Source organism: Euprymna scolopes, chromosome 42 (assembly GCF_053919585.1).
Source record: "Euprymna scolopes isolate OS-2025 chromosome 42, ASM5391958v1, whole genome shotgun sequence".
In the NCBI taxonomy this organism is placed as follows: domain Eukaryota; kingdom Metazoa; phylum Mollusca; class Cephalopoda; order Sepiida; family Sepiolidae; genus Euprymna; species Euprymna scolopes.
The window spans coordinates 30,618,363-30,644,826 of record NC_136523.1 but is presented as its reverse complement, the minus strand read 5'-3'; the positions used below and the strand labels follow the sequence as shown (position 1 = coordinate 30,644,826).

Sequence of the window (26,464 nt, the reverse complement as noted above, 5' to 3'; positions counted from 1 at the left end):
TTTTCTATATAAAATGATCTCGATATATTCACAAAAACAAAGAAAACTGCCAAGAACTCACCTGTAATTGCCCACTTTGACCCAAACAATGTCTCCGTAAAGAGGCTTCTTCCCCCGTTCACAATCCTGACAATACCAAGTGCCTTCTGGACAGCTAATATTGATGCAATCAGCATGGAACGCGGCTGGACAGCTATCACAACACAAGAGAGTGCCACCTGCAGAAGAAAGAAGAGAGAAATAGATGTGAGTACACTGAGATAGATTGATACATAGGAGGGCTGTCACCTCCTACCCCCAATAAATAAAAAAAAAGTGGAAAACGAGGAAGACATTTCGAATGACAGGATGAGAATAAGATAGTGAACACACTAAATGAAAAAAACTTGAGTGCTGATGAGACAGATATTTTTTGGCAGAGAGAAGTGAGATAAAATAAGAGAGAGGGAGCGAGAAAGAAGGGAGGTGGGGGGGGGGGGGGAAGAGAGCAGGGAGATAGGAGAAATAGAGAGTGCAAAGAGATGGGTGAACAAGAGAAAGAGCAAGGAGATGAGGTAAAAAGAGAAAGAGCAAGGAGATGAGGTAAAAAGAGAAAGAGCAAGGAGATGAGGTAAAAAGAGAAAGAGCAAGGAGATGAGGTAAAAAGAGAAAGAGCAAGGAGATGAGGTAAAAAGAGAAAGAGCAAGGAGATGAGGTAAAAAGAGAAAGAGCAAGGAGATGAGGTAAAAAGAGAAAGAGCAAGGAGATGAGGTAAAAAGAGAAAGAGCAAGGAGATGAGGGAAAAAGAGAAAGAGCAAGGAGATGAGGGAAAAAGAGAAAGAGCAAGGAGATGAGGGAAAAAGAGAAAGAGCAAGGAGATGAGGTAAAAAGAGAAAGAGCAAGGAGATGAGGGAAAAAGAGAAAGAGCAAGGAGATGAGGGAAAAAAACAAAGAGCAAGGAGATGAGGGAAAAAACAAAGAGCAAAGAGATGAGGGAAAAAAACAAAGAGCAAGGAGATGGGGAAAAAAAAAGAGCAAGGAGACGAGGAAAAAAAGAAAGAGCAAGGAGATGGGGAAAAAAACAAAAAGCAAGGAGATGAGGGAAAAAGAGAAAGAGCAAGGAGATGGGGGGAAAAAAGAAAGAGCAAGGAGATGAGGTAAAAAGAGAAAGAGCAAGGAGATGAGGTAAAAAGAGAAAGAGCAAGGAGATGAGGGAAAAAGAGAAAGAGCAAGGAGATGAGGGAAAAAGAGAAAGAGCAAGGAGATGAGGGAAAAAGAGAAAGAGCAAGGAGATGAGGTAAAAAGAGAAAGAGCAAGGAGATGAGGGAAAAAGAGAAAGAGCAAGGAGATGAGGGAAAAAAACAAAGAGCAAGGAGATGAGGGAAAAAACAAAGAGCAAAGAGATGAGGGAAAAAAACAAAGAGCAAGGAGATGGGGAAAAAAAAAGAGCAAGGAGACGAGGAAAAAAAGAAAGAGCAAGGAGATGGGGAAAAAAACAAAAAGCAAGGAGATGAGGGAAAAAGAGAAAGAGCAAGGAGATGGGGGGAAAAAAGAAAGAGCAAGGAGATGAGGAAAAAAACAAAAAGCAAGGAGATGGGGAAAAAAACAAAGAGCAAGGAGATTGGGAAAAAGAGAAAGAGCAAGGGATGGGGGTAAAAGAAAGAGAAACAAGAGGGAAAAAGAAAGAGAAGCAAGATGGAAAAAGAAAGAGAAGCAAGATGGAAAAAGAAAGAGAAGCAAGATGGAAAAAGAAAGAGAAGCAAGATGGAAAAAGAAAGAGAAGCAAGATGGAAAAAAAAAGAGAGAAGCAAGATGGAAAAAAGTGAGAAGCAAGATGGAAAAAAAAGAGAGAAGCAAGATGGAAAAAAAGAGAGAAGTAAGATGGAAAAAGAGAGAGAAGCAAGATGGAAAAAGAGAGAGAAGCAAGATGGAAAAAGAGAGAGAAGCAAGATGGAAAAAGAGAGACTTACCTAGATTACAAATGAAACACCAGCTGACATTGATATGCGTTGCGGCCTTTTTGCTCTTTGGTGGCACAAAGTGATTGCTGCATATAATATTGTTGCCAGCCATGTTAACACTACCAGCACCAATACAAAAGTCACCAACATGGTATGCCGTCGCACAACGCAAACACCGACATAAGCGACCTGCAAAGACAAAAAAAAGTTGTTTTTGTTTTTTTGCATTCACATGATTTTCACATTCTTTTTTTTTTTCACCATGAATCGCATCTTCCGCTTGGTGCAGATTGTGAACCCACATGATTTATTTTTTGCCATTCTTTCCGATCCAGGGCAAGTTGATCAATAGACACGCAACTGTTGAGGGATGTTCAATCAAAGACATTTTCTCTCCACATTCTCCTTGGCTTTTCTCTGCCTCTTTTGCCTTCTAACATACCCTCAAAGCATAACTTTGACAGGTACGTGGTTGATCATTTGACGTGGCCAAAAAGGTTAAGGGCTTTACTTTTGATTTTATCAAAGAGAGGGGTTAGGGAAGTAGTTTGACGGAGGATGGATATTTTGTTTTTTCTGATCAGGCGATGTCCCAGAATATAGCACATTATGTGATTTTGAATTCTTTTTTTTTTTTTTGAAATGATGATTAAAATGGGATCTAAGGTTTAATTGCATGGGAAACATGGAAACTTGAGAATAGTGATGGAGTAGCCCAGAATGATGTAAAATTATGGTGTAAATGTGTGCTAGATATTTGCCTTTGTGTTTGGATTATATTGATATTAATTCTTGAAAGGAACATTCATCTTCTGCCCTGTTCTCATTAGGTATTAAAGGAAAAACATTTTCTGATTGTACATCTTCCTTTTTCAAAACAAAACATTGAATTGAACATTATATTGATCACAGAAACGTGGGTAGATTGCATGGAATTGACAAAAAAAAAAAAAAAACATTGGCGCTGGCAAACTTCCAGCAATCAAGTGAGCAGCTTGAGAGTGCATGCTAGATAAAGCAAATTAGCAATTGTCCATCAGAGTTTGACAAATGCTTTAAAGACTTTGTTTTAGTCAAGCTAATCGTTACATTCATGTGCTACCCTTTCTAAGAAGATGCTGTTTCACTTGCATCGAAAATTGCAACACTGTTTCACCTGAACTCTTCTGGAGTGAGATTCAGACACTAGCCGACATTAACCTGATGCAGCGCTCGTGGACAATTATGGAACTTATTCAGAGAGGACCTCATAATCAATAAATATGTTACCTTTTTCACTGCATTATTTGGGTGTACTTATTTAGGTGAGCCAGTCTTTTCACACATAAAGATCATCAAGTCCAAATACTGACTGATGAGCAGCAGGAAGTCTGCTAGAGACTAGCTATTAGCAGCTATCGTCCAGACTATGCATCTCCGACTGATTTCATCCAATGCAAGTCATCAGAGTAAGGTAATAACAAAGTGTACAGAGTCTACTATGCAATTTGAGTTGATGCAGTAATGCAAGGTTACAAATACATATACTGTACATATAAAAATAATTTTTAATATATTTCTATATATCTAAAGAAATGGCAGAAACACTAGAGGATGACCTCCAATTTGTAGTGGAATGGGGACAAAAATGGATGGTCACATTCAATGCTACAAAGACTAAACGTGTTTTCTTCAATAATTAGCAATGGCCAAAGACTCTTTATCTGAAAGTACATCTTTTAAACTCCTCGGCCTAACGTTCACAGGAAACATGAGTTAGAACAATTACATTGAGAGCATTGCCAGGACAGCTGCGAAGAAGGTAGTTTCTCTCTACCGTGCTAGAAAGCTACTAACACCCAAAAGTATCCTGTACCTCTATAAGGCCACCATTCACCCATGGAGTATTGTTGTCATATTTGGGCTGGCGCATCTGCTACTAGTCTCTCACTCCTAGACAAGGTTCAAAAGAGAGTCGCCAACCTGATAGGTCTTGAACTGTCATCTAAGCTTCAGCCTCTGTCCCATCAACGAAATGTAGCATCCATCTGCCTGTTCTACAAGTACTATAACGGTGAATGCTCCGAAGAACTACAAGCACTTGTACCCCCATCGACAAAGCTGACAAACAGCTAAATTCCACCGCTTCACAGTAGAGATCCCTAGATGTAAGAGACCCTTCTACTCCAGTAGTTTCTTCCCCAGAACCGCTAGACTTTGGAATTCCCTTCCAGGTTCCTGCTTCCCCAACTGTACTGACATGCAAAAGTTCAAGTGTAATGTGAACCGACATCTTGCTGCCCAACTCTCCACATAGTACCCCTGTAGCTTATGTCTCTGATAGTAACTCCCTACATCAAAGTGGCAATGTTCCTTGTTTGAGGTGAAAATGTAATAATAAAAAAAATTATAAATAATGTGTTTTGCATTTTTAGTAGGTAGTAGATCATTTTGACTTAGTCATGTCATAAGTAGCTCTCAAGCTGAAAAAGTGTGTGCACCTGCAGAATAGAAGATATTTTGAATATGGACCAATAGCTCCACAAAAGAGTGGAAATTCAAATTCAACTCAAATTACAATGCCTGTTTTAGAAATGATCATGGAAGTTTGTTTTTTTTGGTGTAAAATGAATGTTCAAAGATTGTTATGGGTGTAATAAAATTTGGAAGCAGAAAAAATGTGTTTGAAAAATGCTGTTAGCAAGAAGAAAACTCCATGTGGAAAGCAGAGACAACCAATCAGATTTCCATTTGCGTGAGAACAATCTTCAAAAGCACCCCAACTTTTAACATAACTTTTTTAATAGTGTAGAGAAAGATGTGAAATTAAAATAAGTTGTCTCCCTTGTGTAGTGTTAACTTTCTTGTCTTGTAATCGCATGAATGATTTACCATAACTTGTTGCAATATTTTGGTTCTATAATGGGGTATGATCCCACACAGTCGGACGATTCTATTTATAAACGCTGCTGCTAAGAACTGACGAATCAAATTAATTCACGTTCTGCTACCAACCAATCAGAAACCAGAATTGCTTTATAAATATTAAACCTTTCCTGGATTTCAGATGTTCTTTTCACATGTTCTTTTCCGTCTTGACACAGTAAGAATATTTTGTTCTGTGGAACTGTCTACTACAAACAAGTCACCTCCCAGGACTTGTGTGTCACAGCGAACCATCTGAAACTGTTCTGAAACTCAAAATGGCTTACACTTCTAGAGGTTATGCGCCCAGCGTGCGTCTTTATTTCAATGGATCCGAATCAAAATTCGAATTGTGGCAAGTTAAATTTCTAGGATATCTCCGAATCCTAAAGCTACACAAAGTACTACAAACACAACCTGAAAACAGAAACGACCCCGAATTCATTGAAAAGAACACAACTGTCTTTGCGGAATTAATACAGTGTTTAGATGACCGAAGTCTATCACTGGTAATGAGTGACCCCCTGGACGACAGCTGGATTTATCGCGATCACACACACGACCCAGGAAGCACTCTATCTTAAAAATATCCTAAAGACTATTTTAGAGCCAGAATTAATTACAAGCCCCATAGTAATTAATTGTGATAATCAAGCCAGTATAGTCTTAGCACAGAGCACGATAATCAACCAAAGATCTAAGCATATAGATATAAAATACCATTTCATAAAAAACAAGATAAAAAAGGAATCCATTATTTTGAATTACATATCATCAGAACAAAATATTGCTGATATATTTACGAAACCCACAACAAGGATAAAGCTACAACGTTTTTTCTCAAAACTTGTTGGGGAATCCGACTGAATAATTTTTTTTTTTTCACTGCCCTGTATGTATATAGATTTCTATATATCAAAAATACAGACCAGCGAAGTTCCACTTATGAGAAGGCGCTTACTTTTTTGCATGAATATCAGCGGAAAACCCTAGGGATAATGCTCAGAGTATATAGATTTCTATATATATATAAAAAAAAAAAATAGTCCTGGACAAGACGTTAAACTGTATCCATTTTACTTGTATTAACACTTTAACCTACTAATGCGTAACTAATACTTTTGCTTAAAAAAAAAAACTCTTTGTAATTTTCCTTTTTGACATTTGAATACAATTAAAAATGGCGTCTTTTTAAATGCTAAAATTCTAAGATCCAAATGATTTCTAATTTTTGTTATGTCTAAGTGAATATAAAAATATATATTTATTTTTGAGCAGAACAAACACAATGGACTTCCCCATTATGAAAAATAGGGAGGATGTTGCAATATTTTGGTTCTATAATGGGGTATGATCCCACACAGTCGGACGATTCTATTTATAAACACTGCTGCTAAGAACTGACGAATCAAATTAATTCACGTTTTGCTACCAACCAATCAGAAACCAGAATTGCTTTATAAATATTAAACCTTTTCTGGAGCAATTTCACATGTTCTTTTCCGTCTTGACACGGTAAGAATATTTTGTTCTGTGGAACTGTCTACTACAAACAAGTCACCTCCCAGGACGTGTGTGTAACAGCGAACCATCTGAAACTGTTCTGAAACTCAAAATGGCTTACACTTCTAGAGTTCTCCATCTACTCAAAAACTCTCATCCATTATTTTAACATGGACGTACCAACAAAGTCTTCTGTTCTGCACACATCTCTCCATACTGCTTAGATTTAATCTTCTTTTGAGCTCATCAGATCTAAGCTTGTCTTTAATATTACACATCCATCATGCCATTCTCACATCATTTCTCTCCATGCAAGTGCCCTCAATCCTCTTTTGTCATGTTTCACTTCCATACATCATCATACTGCACATATGCTCTGATGAACTTGTTGCACTTGTGTCCCCTTGACGTACATATTCCCAACAAACCCGCACCTCTTCACTAATGAGGTCCTAAATGCTATAAAGCTTTCTACTCTAATAGTTTCTTCCTGCGAACAGCTAGACTTTAGAATTCCCTTCCTGCTACCCGATTCTCTGACTGTACTGATATGCAGAAGTTTAAATGTAACAAACATCTTGTTAATATTTCCTAGGCATGGTCCCAAATAGTAGCTGCTTACGTCCAAGTGGCAATATGCCTTATTAGAAGTGAACGAGAGTAATATATATATATATATATATATATATATATATATATATATATTAATGAAAACAAAGGGATGTAGTGTTTACATGATGTAGTGTTTAACTGATTTTTTTTTTGAGTATTCAGTCGAACAATAAATTTTGACTGTAAAGTTCAACTTACAGTTTTAATTTTTTTTCTTATGTATGCCTGATTGAATCAGCTCTTGATTAACAGTGGTAATGCTTTGCTGGTTAATGGCAGAAGTTCCGGGAACTTATTCAATCCACTCCTAACTCTTGCAATCATACTAGAACCTGCTCCACCCTGTGCTCTAATAGTATCACTCAGGAAACAAAACTTCTTGACAATCTCAATAGCTTCATCATCCAAGTATACTTTCTCTGCATCTGAGTTTTCATCCATATCTATTGTCTTACATTTCTTGCACACAAACTGGTTATCTTCTCTCAACCTACCAGTACTTTCACTGCACTTCTTGTATATACAATATGTACAAGTTGGTTTTCTCATAAAAAACCCCCAAAAAACAGTTCATTATTTCAAATGAATCAAAATGCATACCTTTTGCAGCTTTGGGATTTTTGGAACTGCTGGTATCTGCGGCACAAGTCACGCACAGATGAAGAGGACAAATGAAATATCGATTCTCGGCTCGCGTTAATGGAAGTTTCCTGACACATGAATCATGATAGAACTTGCCACAGTGGACGACTGAACATTTTTTCACATCTCCAGGTTTTTTACAGCAAAAACATGCATGCGTACCTAAAAACACAAGAGCAAAGCATGTACAATAGGGTAGGTCGATTTTGGTATTACGACTACGTCTATGCAGAGAAAGTTGTCAAATATTGAGAATAACCACACAAAATATTTTTTTCCAAAACTCTATCGTTTTTTTGAGCAATTGAATTTAAAGATTGAAAAAATTCAATATTCCGTCACTATGTTGCTAGATGCCTGTGTTAAATGAAAGAATAAGCATGCCATATTAATGCTGGTTTTGAAGAAAAAAATGAAGATAGTGTAAGCAATATTTGTTTCTTTTGTTTGTAATATCTATGTCTTTTTTCTGAAAACTAAATCAGAGTCAATAAAAAAAGAAATCCTGAAAAATATTTCATTTAAAATAAATTAAAAAAACAATAATCCAGGGCTTTATTTTAGCTGGGTACTTTTTCTTTGTACAACGTCACGTAATTGGTTTCATTTTCATGTTTACTCAGAGACTCACGTGTGTTTACTGCGTTAACCGGTTAATTCAAATCTAAAAATAATTACATTTTGCATTTTATGTCATAACAAACTTTAATTATTAAGAAAAAGTTATATTTTAAATCTTTGTGCTATTTAATAATTATTTATTAAAAAACATTTTTCCTCACAAGGCTATTTCTCTGTGAATTATTTGATTTGTGTTTTATACTGCTCGGTAAGTAAAACAATAATTATTATTATTTTTTTTTTATATTTATCTTTTTTTCCTAATTTCATTTTTAATTTATAATTTCTTTTGTTTAATTTCTAATAATATCATAAAATATATTTTTTGCAGATATTTTTCTAACAATGAGTCAGAAACAAACTATTTCTACACACAGTACTGATTCTACATTAAATACAACAGAACTCCCTACTTTCCGCCAAGTTATCAAATATAGCTATTATATGGAGAATTCTCATCCAACTTTAAATACATTTGTTCTTTCAAAATTAATGGCAAATAATATTAGATATTTGGAAGGCAGTAAATCCCCGTTTGCCCCTATTACCTGAACTGTAGATTGTACACAAATTGCAAGACACCTGCTTTAAAAAAGTTAAGCAAATAAATAGAAAATATTTATCCACATTTGCCAAAGATGTTCTTGTCAAAAAACTTGACAAATTATTTGACATTTCATCTTGTTCGTGTGACCTGCCAATTGCAAGTTGTAATGACAGTCTCGAGAAATTCAGGAAATTGCTTTAAGAAATCTTCGATTCAATGCTTTTGCTTGAAAATATTTAGTTTTTCAATGTTAAAATTAGATGAAATGGAAGTGAGAGAAGAGGTTATAAAAAGAATTTTAACAATATAAGTAAGTAAACATTTATTTATATAAAACTGATCAAATTGTTTACGTTGATTTATAAGTCCATTTTAAATTAGTATTTTAATAAAATAAATAAATGAAAGTTGTGTTCATTTGTTCAAGTCAATAAAATAATTTGACTTCTTTTTTCTTTTTCAGGAGTGGGGAACCAGCGAAAAAGCATTAAAAAAAAAACTTTAACAATAAATTTTGACGCTTTACATTTGTCACATTTGATAGATCTTTCTCAAAGTGGAGTGTGAGAGACAGCATTGACTAAAGAATTATTAGATCATGAACTTCAGAAATTAATGATGAGCGGCAGAAAGTCAGAGTTACCTGATTTACCTGCACAATCACATAGTATTGAAAGGGCCGTAAAATTAACATCCGAAGTCTGCCAATCAGTCTATGGACTTGAAGCAAGAAATAGACATATAATTGCTTAAGTTTTATGTCATGAAATGAGGCCATTTTCTGCTTCAAAAGGGGTATTATAGGGAGAATTTGGACATTATGTTAGAAAAATAGCTTTATTTTGCACTTGGCAATTTTGCGTTTATACAAGTATAGACAACTTCCTAGAGGAAGGTAAACAATTTGTTTTAGTTTATATTAAAACTTTTTCTCCAAACAGAATTAAAACATCTTTTTTTCATTGACAGTGAAAAGAATGGTACTTGTACAGTTTAATCAGGACATTAAAAAATGAAAATATTGAAAAAAGTTTAAATTGCACGTATCTGTTATGGAATGAAGTTCTCTGAAAAAAAATTTCACTTAATTTCATCAAGTAGTTTTTGTTTTACAGCGAAAAAACAATTTGTTATGATACCAAGCAAAAGGTTCGATTTTTAGGAAGAAAAGTTAGTTATTAAAGATGAGGAGAGAGTGCCGGCGCTTTACATGGAGTTATCTCCTTGTGACGTTTATAAACTCCAAAAAAAAAAGAAAAAAACAAACAAAAAAAAAACAAGATGTCTGCCTTCAACGCACTCTCATAAAAATGTGTTTTCCCCGCTGTAAAAAAACAAAAAAAAAAAAAAAACCTACTCAATCAAATTAAGTAAAAAAATTTTTTCGGAGATCTCAGTTCAAAACAGATACGTACAATATAACCTTTTTTTCAATATTTTCATTTTTTAATGTCTTGATTAAACTGTACAAGTACCAAAAGAATTTATTATTTTTGTTATCTGTTACAGTTATAATGCAATAGAGTAAAATGCAGCATTTGAAAAATATTTCGGGGGGGGGGGTACTTTTTTTACAGTCATTATATAGTTTATTTACATAAATAAACACACTACTTATTATGATTAAAACTGTAAAATACTAAATAATTTCATATAAATCTTCAAAAGATAAAAACTTTTTTGTGTCTCAAAGAAGACAATCTTTAAAATCATATGCTCATCTAACGGCTGATGCTAGAAACCTAGTTTTTTTATATTTGTACTCTCCATATGTGTGTGCAACTTTTTCTGCTCCGACATTTTACATTTTCCAAAAAAAAAAAAAAAAAAAGAATTAAAAATCGACCTACCCTAATGTACAACACCATAAGAATAACAATAATATATGCAAAGGGTAAAAATAGTCATCATAAACCAAACTAGTGCTTAGAGTACAAATCATGTAAATTCATCAATTAGTTTTATTTTTACACAGAAAATAATTTTTAAATGATGGGAATTTGTAGGAATTACAAGGATAATTTCACAAGTTTAAATTATTGATAAATTATCTCCCTTGTTTCCTGAGATTATTTTTGAGATGATGCGAAACAGTCCTCTTTTACTCATTAAATTTGATTTTCTTATTTAAAAATAAAACTACTTGATCAATCACATTATTTCTGGAATATATTTTCATTTTATCACAGATATTAATTTTTTTTTTAATATATAGAGAAAATTATGGGAAAGAACAAAAAAAAAAATTTGATTTTTTGTTTAATTTAGTGTGCATATAAAAATAGTTCCAACTTAAAAGGTGTCACTCGTTAATATGGTAGGTTTAATTTAGCAAAGATAAAGTTATGAAAATGAAGTAAAAAATAAATCAATTTGTGTGATGAGTTCAGCTTCACATAGAAAGAAAAAGAAGAAAAGAAAAAAAGATAACTTATGTTTCTGAATTTTTGAGATAAGGATTGATATTTAGATTCATACTTGGGAATCTTTGAAGATTGAAGGTTCAATCTACTTAATTATGCTATTTTTGAAATATGATATTTTTCATTTCATCACAGGTACATGGTGTCTTCAATAAGTTTCCAGATGTCTTTTGTACAGACATTTAAAATTGTCATAGACTCTTTAAAATTCAGTATGTTAATGCTATACATCTTATGAGATCACTAACCAATTTTTATGATTTCAAGTTCTAATGAACAGCTACAGCAGGAATTGGAATACATCCTACTAAAGCCTTATTGTCACAGCTGGTGAATTTCAAAAATGCAATCTGAATGTGAGGACACTTTAGAAGAACGATATGCAATAAAATTCTTAGAAGAAATGCAACAGAAACGTATAGAATACTTTGGACTGCTTTTAGACCATCTTGTATAAATCGAGCATCAGTTTAAGATACACCTAAAGAGGATCAAAAGTTACATCAACCAAAACTTTATGAAAATAACACTCAAGATGAGAAGAGTAGTGCAAATAATTAACATTTGTTAAAGAGAAAAAGAAAAGCAAAAGAAACAAATAAAAAAAAAACAAACATTACCCGTCACGCAATGATCACATTTGAAAGGCATGGGTGGTGAGGAAGTGATTCCAAGGCATTGCAAGTGGTATGAACCCTGGCATGGACCCTCACAGTCAGTCAGATCGCCTGGCTTCTCACAAACTTGACAAACATTCTCCCGTTTCACGGGCCAACTGGAAGACAACTTAAAAATTTCAAGCTCATATTCGTCATCATCTTCATCCTCGTCCTCCTCCTCATCATCTCCCGCATCATCATCATCCTCGTCTCCCTCCTTTTTATTACTCTCTACATTATTGACCTTAGCAGCTGGTACATCAACAGACTCCTCTTTTAGAACAACGGCCCTTGTCACCCTCCGATGTTGCCGTGCATTCTTCCCATCTTCCATTTCTTTGGTTTGGTTATCGATGCTGCTATTGTCAACCTGGAAAAAACAAAGAAATAAAATTACGTATTTTCGGGGTCCGTGGTGCAGTGGATACAGGCGTTGAATCTCTAGGTGAGTACTGTCAGAAGATAGCAGTTTTAATCCTACCCAAAGCAGGTCAGAGGATCAGTTGGCCAAAATGTGGTGAGACAACAACAACTATGGAAGGCAGTAATTATTGAGGATACAGTTAAGCAACTCAGCATTCCTATCCATCGTGGTTAACCACCTGAAGAAGTCCAGAGGAATAGTTGGCCAAACGTGGTGAAACAACAACTATGAAGATGAGTGAGGATAACAGCCCGCAAATAAATAAAATAAATATACAAATTACTCATCACAAATGATTCCAATAAAAAATAAAAAAATAAAAAAGAGAAATAAAAAAATAATATATAAAGTTCCATCTGTCATCAAGACTAGCTTTCCTCAAACTGTCACGGTCTTTGGGTGTTTCTGTGTAGCTAAGTATAATTCTATAATACTAAACTTTACTCATATGGCAAAAATCAATTGTTGCTTGCAAATTAATTGTTGGCCCATTAGGATCTACCTCTTTCATAGTAAAACCAGTTAATAATAGAAATTTTTTTAAAATGTTGTTGATGATTTTTGTGGTTCCTTTTTCGGTTTCATTTTTCATTTTGTGATTTTCTTCACTTTCAACTCAATCTTACTGAATTGTTAAACAATATTATATGTATGTGTGTGTAGCCAGTCCGTTCTACATTTTTTTTGTCAAAAACTATTTGGACGATCTGGCTGACATTTTGTAATCAATTCAATGCACAGTAAGAGATTAATAGGGCTTAGTATTTACTGCAAAAATAAGCACACATCTAACCATATTCAACCATTACTTTGGTATAAAGCATTTATTCATTCTAAATTAACTGGCTATAACTTTTGCCTATTAATGAAGGGGTTAAAATGTCTAACATATATATATATTTTCAGAAAGTTTAGAGGAGATAAGTCATATATATATATCTTATGTTAGTAGTCAATGGGGAGAAGAAAAAACTGAGATCGAGAAATATTTTCCAACCTGCAAGAGTCATGACTGTGTGTAGGACAGAACAAAAAAAACGAAAACTACTTAAGAAAAAGACAGATGCACATGTGGGAGGGGGACAGTAATTATTTAATCAAGTCATTGAACACTTCTTACTTTCCTGTCATGAATCGTTTGAAATCTTAACCATCACAACAAAAGTAACAGTTTCAGTTTTCAGAGAAAATGGTCATCAAATAAAGAAGGTAAAGCAAGATGAAGAGAAAGAGGAAAATAGAAAATAACAGGGAGAAAGAAAAAAGATCAAACAGGAGAGTAAGAAAGAGAAATAAAATACAGCAAAAAAATAAAAAATAAATAAAGAGATATGGCTCTAGCAAGTTGACAAAAATCATCTATTTATTTAAAAAGAGAAAAAAAAAGCAGGTACTAGAAGTTTAAACACAAATCCATCATTTCATCATTAAAAAAAAATCCATCATTAAAAAAAGGGCGAAATTCTAATAAAAAGCAGATAACTGACATCCCTGAAATATATATTAAACACATTCAACACCAAGTAAGTTTACAAGTACATATACATCCAATGGTTCACCATAATTTAAATTGCTGTATCGAAAAGGTTATAATGCCAATTTACATGTGTGACTTCTTCCTGTAAGAGCCACTTACCTGTCGTTCAGACGACGAATCAGAATTTTCTAACACCTGATTTTTGACGTCGACAGATTTCTGAGATCCTACTTTATGCTGCGCTTGTCCCCGACTTCTTGTAGAAACAGTTGCGTTGGATTTGGAGTTTAACTGAAAACAGCACAACAAAAGTGGCCAGTCAAACAAATCGCACATCCAAGCCAGATATATATTTTTTTTAAATAGTCATACACAAAAACAGAAATGAAAATTAACAAGTCATCAAAAAATGAAATAACTTGTAACTAATTTTTAAGTAAATTCTGCCTTTACTTATTTCAAAATGAATTGTTCCAAAATCAAAGTTGTCCCGAACCAGATATTTTCTTTTTATACTTAAGTCTTTTTTTTTTTTTTTAAATATTTATATACAAAAACAGTAAGTTAAACAAGTCAGCACTTGTCCAAACCCCCTCCATGAAAAAGAAAAAAACCCATGATCTATGTACCTGTTACAGAAAGAAAAGAAATCATTCACTAAAAATCAGGAAAATTGATAAAGTAATTTTAATTCTATAAAGAAAATCATTTTTAAACGGATTTGAATTTTTCCAATCCATGTTAAGAATGGCTTTCTAAAATTTTGCAAAAGTTTTAATTATCTTCTTTGCTCCTTCAAATTGTTTTCAAGATGGTATTGCATCATCACCCCTCGTTGTTTAACTGTAGAATTTTATTTAAAAAATAAAACTATTTGAGCAATTTAAGTGATTTCTGGTGTACAATACTTTCATTTCGTCATGGATATGTATTTCATATAGATTTTTTCTTTACTTTTGTTTTCTTTTCATGAGGAAAGTTTCTGGACAAAGACTAATAAGTGATTAGTAAATTAAATAACTTGCAACTAAAGATGTATTTCAATAAATCTCTATTTACTTGCACCAAAAATAGAGGGAAAGACTTTTGATTTTGCATTAGAATTATGGCGACCGATTTACAAACAAACCAATAAAAATAAAAAATACAAAAAATTTGACATTGCTGAGGTAAGCCATACAATATTATCAACAGAATAATTGTAGGCGAAGGCATTTCCTGTTTGTACATACATTAGCACCTTTCACACACATTTAAAAAAAAATGTATAAAATATGAGATTGTCTGATCAGAACAGTTGTTGATTGGGTAATTAACCTTCTAACTTCACACATTTTTTTTTATAAATTTTTCCCAAATTAAATTCAATTTAAATACTGCCATTTTTAATCCTTTGTTTAAAAATTGAAGAGCCAACACGTTACACATTTCATATAGAAATTACCCCCTCCTTCCCTTTTTTAAAATTGATTTGAACTAATCTACCTATATTAGAAATTAATTTCTAAATATTTAAATATTTTTGACAAATTTTATGTGTAGCCATGAGGAGGGGTGGCAGTAGGCGGTTTAAATTTTTTAATATATAAAATTAAATTGGATTGATTTTAGAATTTAGACCTAATTGGCATTGCAACTGATGCATCAATATTTGATTCTACTTAGCCACTTCGTCTTTTCTTTTCCTTCTAGCTTATTTAGTTCGAAAAAAATATAAATAATAGTTATTCCAGTTACGAAGATTGTCATGATGACAACAGTTTTAAATAATAACAAATAGAATGAAATTGAAAATGCCATTAAAGGAAAACATGAGTAATTATAAAATTTGTTATTATAAAAAAAATTAAATTAGGGAATTCTTTTTGTTTGCACACTGTTTTCAACATAGAGAAATGGAGTCTCCAATATTTAAATTTTTACAGGCTATCACATTTCCTTTATTGTAAAAAAATGAAGGGACATAAAATGTCTTTTTATAAAAAAAACATTACTCATAGAAAAGTACTTTTGTGACAATAATGGAACCAAGATCAGAAATTGATATTTTGCAATCTCTTTTGATGAAGCAGCAAGAGCTTACTGGTTGCAGTTCTATTTCTTGAGAAAAAAAAAAAAAAAAAAAAAAAAAGGCAAATATTTCACCTTCATAAAATTAGTTCAAACCTTAATTTCTATATTAAAAAAGGTTAACTATATACAAGGTAAAAATGGAGGAAAATTTATATATATATATATATATATATATATATATATATATATATATATATACATACACACACACACACACAGTAATCTTTATTTATTCATTATATTTATAAAGTTAGGTATGCATATGTATTTATACAGTGTAGACAGACAGCATTGTTTCAGTATTGCAAGTTTGATTGTCTGGGAGTGAAAGCTTTTGTCATAAGAGAAAAAAAGGAAGGCAAGGTAAGACAAGACAGAAAAAGGAAGAGAGGGAAAAAGAGAAAGAAAGATAAAATGAGGGAGGAAAATAAATAAAATCCACCAAAATATCGACAAAATAATAAGGTAAGGCTCAAGCGATTTAGTCAAAATTTTCAGTATAAAAAAAAAAGCTCCAAGCATATTTTACTCCCTCTCCCCCAACTCATATCCACAGAAGACTAGTGACAAGTGAAAATTTGTTTCTTTCTTGTTTTTTTTTTGTATTTTAAAGGGGGGGGGAGGCTCACATCCCATGGGCAGAGGTGGGATGGCAGAGGTGGGATAGGAATTGGGGACAGATGATGCTGTTAGGAAGAACATACCCACTGGTGTTTTTGGTATTCGGTGAAGAGTTTGTTATCTTCTTCGGCTTCCATTTTCTTAATCGATGGCTTGCTCACTCGCGGAGATCGTTTTACCTGCACGTCTGATGCCGTTGATGGAACTTCACTGCTACTTTCTTTGTCAGTTTTCTTTACCACAGGGTTGCTGTTAACCCGAGGGGGACGCTTCGTACCTTGACTCCGTTTCGGAGTAGGCTTTACCTCCATCTTGACTGGCTCCTGTTTGATGTTCATGTCTAGGAAAAAGAAAAAAAGATTTAGAAAAAAAAGTAAATAAAATTCTGATAAGTCAATATCATCATCATAATATTCAATTTAATGTTTATTTTAAACGTTTGCATGCATTGAGTGATTCTACGAAATTGACTTCAAAACTAACCTATTTCTGGCTAAGTTTTTATTGAATATGAATATCTGATACTTTCTATAATCAATATTCAATAGTGCTCAATATATGAGCAGAACTTAGTAGTAGCATGAAAACTAAACATCCTCGAATATAGACTATAAAAAATATCAGGTCCAAGTTAAATGCAATTATTTGTAACAAAAGTTAAATTTGAGGTTGACAAGTGTGGTTTGATGGGGGTGACTTTCTTAGACAAGATGATGCTAGTCTGTAGTTATTTCCATGGAAGGTGCTAAAATGAGTTCCAATCTCTGATTCTTTCTTAAAATGTAATTGCCTTGAAACCTTCAAAATTTGAAATAAAATTTGGAAGCATTTGAATTGCCAAATAGAAAATCATTAAAACTTTCTTTAAAAATGCTTAGCAAAATTCTTATGTATTAAACAATGAAATTTTAGAAGCTACTACCAGAAAGACCCGACATTGATCGGATTGAATGAGGATCATTATGTACTTTTTCACTATGCATATTACTTTCAGTGTTTTTTTACCCCATTCCTCGCATTTCACCACCTAATATATAGTTAAAAGAAGCTGAAATATTGAAAAACTCTTTGAATTAGGATTGTATACATACGCTTTAAATTTCATTAAAATTGGATATATGTATTTGAAATTTTAAGGGAGTTCTGTTGTCACGTGTCATGTAGAGATAGATTCATCAGACTACTGTTCTCATCTTGAGTGTGATTTTCACACCGTTTCAGTCAATATAATTCCCGAGTTTGACAAGATACACCCGAAGAAGGTCAGAGGTTATACAGACCGAAACTTCGTGAAAATGACACTCAAGATGAGAACAGTAGTTTGATTAATCCAAATAATACGAATAATGAATCATCTCAAAAGTTCAGAAACGTAGAGATAGCTATTTGACACATAGTGGGTAACACAGATTCGGAGTGCATTCATTGTCTTCCTGGGAGAAATTTTTATACATATGCTATAAATTTCATCAAAAGAGGATATATTTGAAGATGGAAGTTCGGTTTCATAGCTGCTTTAAATTAGGAGATCATTTAGAGATGCAGAATCATTTCCATTGTCTCTCCAGAAAATTATATAAAAATAGGATATACTTGATGTTATAAGGGGATTACGCCCTCATAGACCCTTAAGAGTGCAATTTGAGATTCGGAAACACTGCCAATGTTTCCCCTCAGGAAATTTTACATAAGAATACACTTTAAAATTTTATGTAGATTATAACCTTTCTTTTCAGAGGGAACACACATTGAGTTTATATATAAGCTATTTATATTCATCCAATAATCTATATAAACATAAGAATAGAGATGTATGTATGTGCGTCTGTATGAAAATATTTAATTGACAAATTCTTAAAACTACTTGTCACGTAACACTGAAATTAACAGTAATCATACACCAAGGACGGTTTATAACAAGTAAAATCTTTATTTGGATGGATGAATAACGCATACAGAAATAAAATGCAAAATGTTTATTTCAACTTGCCGACATATTTCTATTCATAGCTTGAAATGATTTAATTTACAATCTTGTTTTATCCATCTGTCGATAGCTTAAACAATAATTAACGTGGTTGGACTGCTAAATGCTTTAGGTTCGATTTTAGCTGATGGCAGCCAAGTCAGTTTTTTTTTTTTAATTAAACTTTTGAAATCAGTTATTAAGTACAATATAATAATTGGCTCTGTAATAATAAATACGAAAGCTGCAGGAATTAAAATATATTTAAGCATATTTTACAACTGAGCAAGGCTGAGCACTCCTTGCTTGTTTTATAAATAAAGATACATTACACACAATACAATCATCAGTTTAGTTTCATTTTTTTAAATTCCTATCAAACAAAAAGGAAAAAAAAAAAAAAAATTCAATATAGTTTCTAAAAGTGGGAAGAAAGTGAAAGTAAAAAAGAATCCCGGGCAATGCCGGATTGATATAGCTGATTTATTATAAGCTAACAAGTCTATATGACATTACCTCACAGTGGGGTGAAATATTAGAAAAATGTCAATATCTTGGGTTACAATGATCCCCTGATCATGGTTGAGGGCTCGTTGGAAGCATATTACTAAGCTGATTACAGTCCTAAAAGAATTTTTCAAAAATTTTTATTTTTTTAGGTTTGGGTCCAAATTACCATATTTGGACATAACAGACAGAAAACGTTTTCAAAGGGAAATTTTGGCTTAAAATGATCCCCCCCCCCCGATCACGGTTGAGGGCTTGTTGGAAGTATATTACTAAGCTGATTATAGTCCTAAAATTTTTTTTCCAAATTAAGGTCTGGGTCTAAATTACCATATTTGGGTATAACAGGCTGGAAACATGTTTTTGTGTTGTGGATTGCAATGATCCCCTGATAGTGGTTAAAGGTTCTTTGGAAGGGTATTACATTACAACAAAAATGACTTGTTCAATTATTAACATTACTTTCTTACTCAATAAAATAAAACATGTTCACCTAATAAGAGAACATACACAAACACCTCAAAAACAAAGTTTCTCAAACAGAGCATCGTTATTGCTCAAAGGCCCAAGGACTGGGTGGACTCTCTTGCAGTACCGCGTGGAATGCCCATACTCATTGGCATGTTTGCAGAACAGCTGAGTTTGCAGTTGGATTGATTAACTTTGGGATCTGATTCTAACCAAAAACGGTTGATCACATCTTCCAAATTCTCCACTTGAGAGGTTTTACGAGCCAACTTGAAGCGGATGGAGCGAAGAATTCGTTGTTAGCCTCCAAACCAGATTCATTGAAGCACTTCAATCCACGGCCATTGTTCATTTTGATGAGCTCCCAAGAGTGGGTGAGAAGTTTGTGCAGAGTGGGAGGCAATTTATTCTTCGATTGGGTGGGGAAACTTTTTAAGTACAATAAGTAAAGAGTAGTGCAAACTTTCTTGTACTCTTGGATGTTGATATTCTCTAATGATGAAAACAACCGAAGGATGACAGAGAAATACTGTCCGGTCTGTGTCATATTTTGAAAACGATCAGGTAACATCTGAATAACAATGTTTCTGACACCCTGATGTAAGATGCGCTTGGCTGTGTTGCTAGTTGTTGAAGTCCCTCCTTTATCGTTACCATCTAGGAAATCTTACCTCTCGCCTAACACTTCCTTCAGTTTCTGTTGAATTTCTTTTTTGGCAGCCACAAGGAATTGATGATAGCAGGAGGCATCCAACTCTGTCCATTCAAACACCACTGCCTTCAGATACACTGCCATCTTCATATAATGATCAAATGTTCAAAGCCATGCATGAAAAACTTGAACTGAGACGACTTCTGGTTCGGTATTGGCCTGTTCATCAAACCTTTTTGTATATCGTAGTCGTTTCAATGTTTGATGACCACACCATCATCAACAACTTTCTCCAACAAGAAGTGTAAATCAGTGACAGTTCTTGTAATTTTAACCTACTTGCACAACATCCAAATCATGACAGTCAGCTCTGGAGTGGTCGCACAGGTCACAGTATGCTCCACCAAGACCCAAATACAAATTTGCAGCCTTTAAGTCCATCATGTGCGATGAAACATTCACTTTCACTGCTTTCTCCCCAACCAAGGTTGTGAATCCATCAGTTTTCATCCTGTTGATGTCATCATTGAAAACCTGAAACAATTGGAGCGTTTCTGTAGATTCTTTCCCCAATTGCAGTGCTAAAGGTTGATGTGTCAGGGTATTGTTGAGCTACTTCTGTGTCCATTTGACCTCACCACTGTATTGATTGAGAATGGACAAAACATAGACATTATGATGTTGTTTGTCTTGGTGTTTTCAAACTGCCGATAAACTGCATGACTGCCACTATTATCAAACCCAAACTTAATGTTTATAAAATATCTTAAGAAAGGTTGAATTTAGGGTAATTCTGATGTCATTTTTGGATTTTCCAGGGCAAAACACTTTCCCATGAGAATTTTTATAGAACTTGATTATAACTCAAAATACATAAGAAAACGTTAATCATTTTTTCTAATTTCCACAAGCCAGATTTGATAACTTATAGATTCTCATGCATTTATGCCTATATTTTCAGAAAAATATATACTTTCACAAATGTGGCTTGTAGAATTTTGAGATTTTCAACATTAAATGTCTAATTTTGTTCGATAAAACTACAAATTTTAGGCTACATTTCTATGAAATCACAAAAAAATTTGTTTGAAAATCTCATTTTTTTATTATTCAAAGGCTCTAAGGTGTATTATATGATTAGATTTAGTAAATTAGATACAATTATGGTTAGTTCAGAAGAAATTTGGTCAAGTTAGCTTATTTTTGTCATTAATTTAGGTCCTTCATTTTTGGGAATTTCTAGATTCTATGAAATTACCGAAATAATGTCAGCCTACAATTCATATAATTGCTTGACTTTAAAAGTTTGTTATTTTTCATCATGTTGAGCTTCTAATTTGATTTTTTTTTGTTGTTGATCTGGAAATTCTTTGTAGTTTTTGAAAAACTAGGTGCTAACTTCTCAATCTCATTTTCACAACTTTGGTGTTTAAGTTCTTGCAGCAGGAGAGAATTAAACAACATCCTCCACCAGTACAGATGACATTTTCAGAATGAGATACAAAAACAGAGGGAATAGTGTGTGTGTGTATATATATATATCTCCAAAACATTCACTGCAAGAACTTTTGCTACGACAAGGAAAATAACTCCTCTCTTTGTGTCTGGCAAAAATTTCAGAGTTTTTCCCAATAGCCTCCTGCCTGTAGAACACAATGCCACAGAACTGCTTCCCTGCAGACTACAACAGTCTGCATGTCCAAAGTCAACAAATTTCTGTCATACCATCCCCACAAATAACCAAACTTAATTCAGTCCATTACTCATAATGAATCCTCTTATGAGTTGTAGTGTAATCTTTATTTACTGCCTCCCACACACGCATAAGGCTGAAACAACAAATTAGAGAAAAGAAAACACCACAAATATGGCACAATCATATTGACACACCTGTTCGAGCCAGATCACCGAAGTTAAACAATGCTGAGTCTAGCAAGTACCAGATGGGTGACCACTTGGGAAGGCTAGGCGCTGTATGTACCTTCTGGAAAGGTTGGGCGTAGGGCCAGCACCCTCACCCTGAAAAAAGAACTTCACTACAAAAGCATCTACAAAGTTGTGGATGGCCTATGCCTCTCCAGGGCCTCAAGGCTATGGATGGATGGAAAATATCACAAAATGTGAAATTAAAATTTTAAATGGTTTACGAAATGAAATTTAATAGCATTAAAGTGCGGTTAATAAACATCTTCTTGAATTATTTTTTAGTAAAGAAAGAAAAAATTTACTTTGATCACTCCCCTCCCTGCCTTCCATCAGTCTTAAAAATAAATAAAATAGAAAAGGCATTCCCTAGGGAATTGTATTTTATCTTTTTCCTATTCTCATTTAAAAATAAATACTTGGATTATTATCATTTTCTCACTAGGAATACTCATTCTATGTGATTGCCCACTGGAAATAACAAGTGGTGTTCCTTGGAAACTGAATGCCAAGCCTCCCCAGATTTTTAGTATAATCCACCTCTTTTGATAACAACTGTTATGCTTATCTGGAATTTGAAGGGTAATAAGCCCCCTCAAGGCTGCAGTATTCTCTGCACCTTTTCAGTCAAGGTCTGGTTGGTGCTCTCCATGTTTTTTCTATCCTCCTTGACCATCACAATAATTTTATGTAGTGCCAGCTAACGCTAACATATGTATTTTAGCACAGGAGAAAAGTCAGGTGATGTGATGTCTTCCAGTTTCAGTTCCCTTAGACTCATGTAAGCTATCTTTTCTTGTTCTATTTTTAATTTTAACACCCGTTTTTTTTTTTACATACTGGCATGTGATAAACAGTTTTCATAAACTAACCTAATCTTGGGTTAGGTTCTTCTCTACCTCAAGTATCCTACATATACTATTCCAAACATCCTTAATAACTTTTTTGTGGTGGGTTTTCAGGCTTGAGAATAAACCATAATAAACAAAAGAGTACTACTAGTAGTAATACACACGGGCAAAAAAAACGCTTTGGATAATCACAGATTTCAAGGTAGTTCTACTAAAATAGCCATATTTTTCAAAGCAAAGCACTTCAAGACTTCAAAATACTACTGTTTTGTTCGGAAATGAATATACTTTCAAATGAATTAATAAATATGAATGTACATTATATATTTTAAGAGCTTTAAGCAAATAAAGTGATAAAAATGTGAACGTTATAAAATGGCGTTTTCGGTAAGGTTTTGTAACGACCCTCCCTGTTTTCTAAAGGCCCGTACCATGATTGTATGAAGAATTTCGTCATGAAATTTAGGAAACAATCATTAGAGGTGTTAATCTTAATACTGTCAAGTGTCCGAAATATTTTTGACCATTTCTTTTTTTGTCGTGTTAAAAATAAGACTTTAATATGACAAGTATCGAACATTTTGAAAAAAAATTTCATCGGACACCCATTAGTAAGTAAATCATTCATTTTACTATCTTTATCAATTAAAAGTATTATTCTATGTTGAGTAGAACCGTGGTAATTGATAATAATTTAAAAAGACCTATCCGAAAAAAAAAAAAAAAAAAAAGTTTCTATTTCTCGAGTTTGGTCAAATTAATTTAGTATTAGTAGCAGCAGGAGAAGCAGCTGTAGTATTAGTCATAGCACAGTATAAACAACATGCGTTCTTTAATTTTTATTCACAAACGAATGAAGAAAAACATGAAAATATGAATATAAATGTTCTGATATGTTTAATTAGAGCTATTTTGTTATCAGAATAACATTAGTTTAGAACTATTCAGTTTTCAGAATGTATAATAACAACAATCCCAACCAATTCGGCATTATGAATCCATTATAATTTCTCACATTTCTGGTCAAATTTAAAAACATGGTTAAAAAACAAAAACTTTTGTCGATATATAGCTTGCATGCACTTTTATTCATTGCATTAGTTTTGAACAGCGAATTAAAACAATGTTTTACTGCAAACAGCCACAAATGTTTTTTCCAAATCAAAAGATGTATGAAAATCTTGTTTGTATTACTATACACATAGATTTTAAAAAGTTGTCAAAAAACAAATATATAACAAATAAATGTTATCAAAGGCAAGATAAGTTACTTTTCTACCTAACTGGATATGTTTTTAGGGTTTATATTTAATGTAACATGTTTATTCAGCTCGAAAAACAGTGTTTACTGATGTATTTGAAAATTTTAAATGGCGGCCGACTCTCTTTGAGGCGATAAGTTTGGGAAAATGAGTTATAAATAAAATCTAGACAAAATACTGTTAGAAACTCGCTCAATATATGTTACCATGACATAGGCGGATATATATTCGGCTGGTTTTTAACAGTATTTTGACTAGTTTTTTATTTTTAACTCATTTTCCCAAACTTACCATGTAAAACAGATAGTCGGCCGCCATTTTTAACTTTCCAATACATCGGTAAGCACTGTATGTTTTTCAAGCTGAATAAATTTGTTACATTAAATAAAAACACTAAAAACATATCCAGTTAGGTAGAAAAGTAACTTATCTTGCCTTTGATAACATTTATTTGTTATGTATTTGCTTTTTGATAACTTTTTCGAATCTATGTGTACAGTAATACAAACCCCGTTATTTTTTTTCTACTTATTAAACGAAAGGTATTTTTACCACCTGCTCCAGCGTAGTATAAACGGGCTATGGAATAAACACCAACTTGAAAATAGAAATCAACAAATTTATGGAATTTTCTTCGAAATTTTGTAACACAGTTTCTTATTAAATTAAAACTAAATATAACATTTGCTGACTTATTTACCTGTCGAATACACACACACAACTTTCTGTAAGATATTTATTTGAAATCAAATTTTTGTGAAACTAACCGCCACCCCCCAATATTGTTTTTGTTGTTTTTGTTGCTGTCAAGTCTTCAGTATGTTCACACATAATTTTCCTTAGCCCTACAATTAATTCAAAGTCCGAATGGAAACCCTCCCCATATTCTCATTTCATAGAAACTCTCCTAAAACCACACATAATCGTCTTTAAAAAAAATAAAACAAAAAGCATACAGGATTTATCTCCCATAAAAAAAAAACAGTTAACTGCCTTAAAATGCTAGAATGACTTGTAATGGAGAATTATTTTACATTAAATTCTAAAGTAATTTGTTTATCTTTCATTAAAGTTTTTCATGGCATTTCGTACATAATTGCCTAAAAAGGTAGAATCACATTTTGGAGGGGTGGTCAGAAGGGGTTGGGTGGGGTTAAACAGGTGTTAATCTACAATAATACCAAAGAAATATTGCAATATATTCATTTTTAAATGGCCCTATGTTTAGATTTAAGTTTTTTGTACATAAAGCACATTACAATTCAACTTTGAGTTCTCCAACTTCTTTTCTGTTTATGGATACATGGCATTTTTAAGGAATTGCAACATATTTATGCACATTTACTGCAGATTATTTGAAAACCATGAACTTTTGGAGATTTTCAGACGCATATTCTGATTCCTTGTACAAAAAAACACTTATATGGTAAATTTCATTGCTTAGTCTTGTGTTTTAACAAAGATATGACATTTTTACTGAAAAAGTAGTGTAAAAAATGTGACGAAACGCATATGGTCTTAAAGAGGGGAAAATATTCAAACGTGTGAGGCACAAAAATAGTCATAACTTCCTTAATTTTAATCAGATTTTTAAAATTTTTAAAAGATTATTTCTTAGATCATCAAGCTCTTTCTATGTATACCCTCATCAAGCTCTTTCTATGTATACCAATATTGAAATATTTTAAGCTATTTCAATTTTTTCATGTGTATTGCTACTACTAGTACATTATTATTATTATTATTAATTAAATGTTTTATAAAAATAAATACTTTTATCTACCCAGTGTCACCCAACAGTGGTCTTATTTTTAACGATGCATTTTTTCTGACCAAATTATTTTTTCCTTTTAAACAGAAAATTAAATTTAATCCTTAAGGCATTGCTTGATCATGTAATTATATTAATTGAACCAAACAATTATAAAACTAAACTAATTGTTGTTACAGTATAAATCTTGTTTTAATCTCTTAAAAGTTTTCAATCAATTAAATGAGGCTTTGATAAGAATTTTAGAGCTAGTTTAAATGAATTTCTATTCAACAATTTAAATACTTTCAAATCCAGAAGAATCATTTTTTTTCAACCACTAACAAAAATTCTAATAACTTGTTTACAAAAAACAGAAATGCATTCAGGTGGATCTAATTTATTTTAAAATGTTGCACCCAATACACATAAATAAACATCTCGAAAAAGGTCATTTAGCTATAAATTCCAAAACCAAATCAAAGAAGCAGTTTTTTTATGCACATAAGCAGTTAAATACTCTTTCAGATAAAGTTTTATAATAAGAATAAAGTTAGCTTATCTAAACACTTGTGAAATATTCAGATTAGTCAAATATCAGTGCTTCTATATAATAATGAAAAAACATTAAATTTCAAG

The 26,464-nt window shown here is 32.9% G+C and overlaps 1 protein-coding gene across 6 annotated transcripts in view; it reads right to left on the bottom strand.

Moving 5' to 3' along the window:
• Window positions 1–26,464, bottom strand: part of LOC145266986 (histone-lysine N-methyltransferase NSD2-like) — a 136,816-nt gene that overhangs the window by 32,906 nt on the left and 77,446 nt on the right. For 4 of the 6 annotated variants that reach the window (XM_080122829.1, XM_080122831.1, XM_080122830.1 and 1 more), the window contains 6 exons: window positions 16,530–16,786; window positions 13,912–14,043; window positions 11,813–12,221; window positions 7,560–7,763; window positions 1,950–2,129; window positions 62–218 (listed from right to left, as the gene is read on the bottom strand). In XM_080122829.1, coding sequence (XP_079978955.1) covers window positions 62–218; window positions 1,950–2,129; window positions 7,560–7,763; window positions 11,813–12,221; window positions 13,912–14,043; window positions 16,530–16,786 — 1,339 coding nt within the window. The remainder of the gene's footprint in view (window positions 1–61; window positions 219–1,949; window positions 2,130–7,559; window positions 7,764–11,812; window positions 12,222–13,911; window positions 14,044–16,529; window positions 16,787–26,464) is intronic. The other 2 variants (XM_080122832.1, XM_080122834.1) reach the window with 1 other exon arrangement.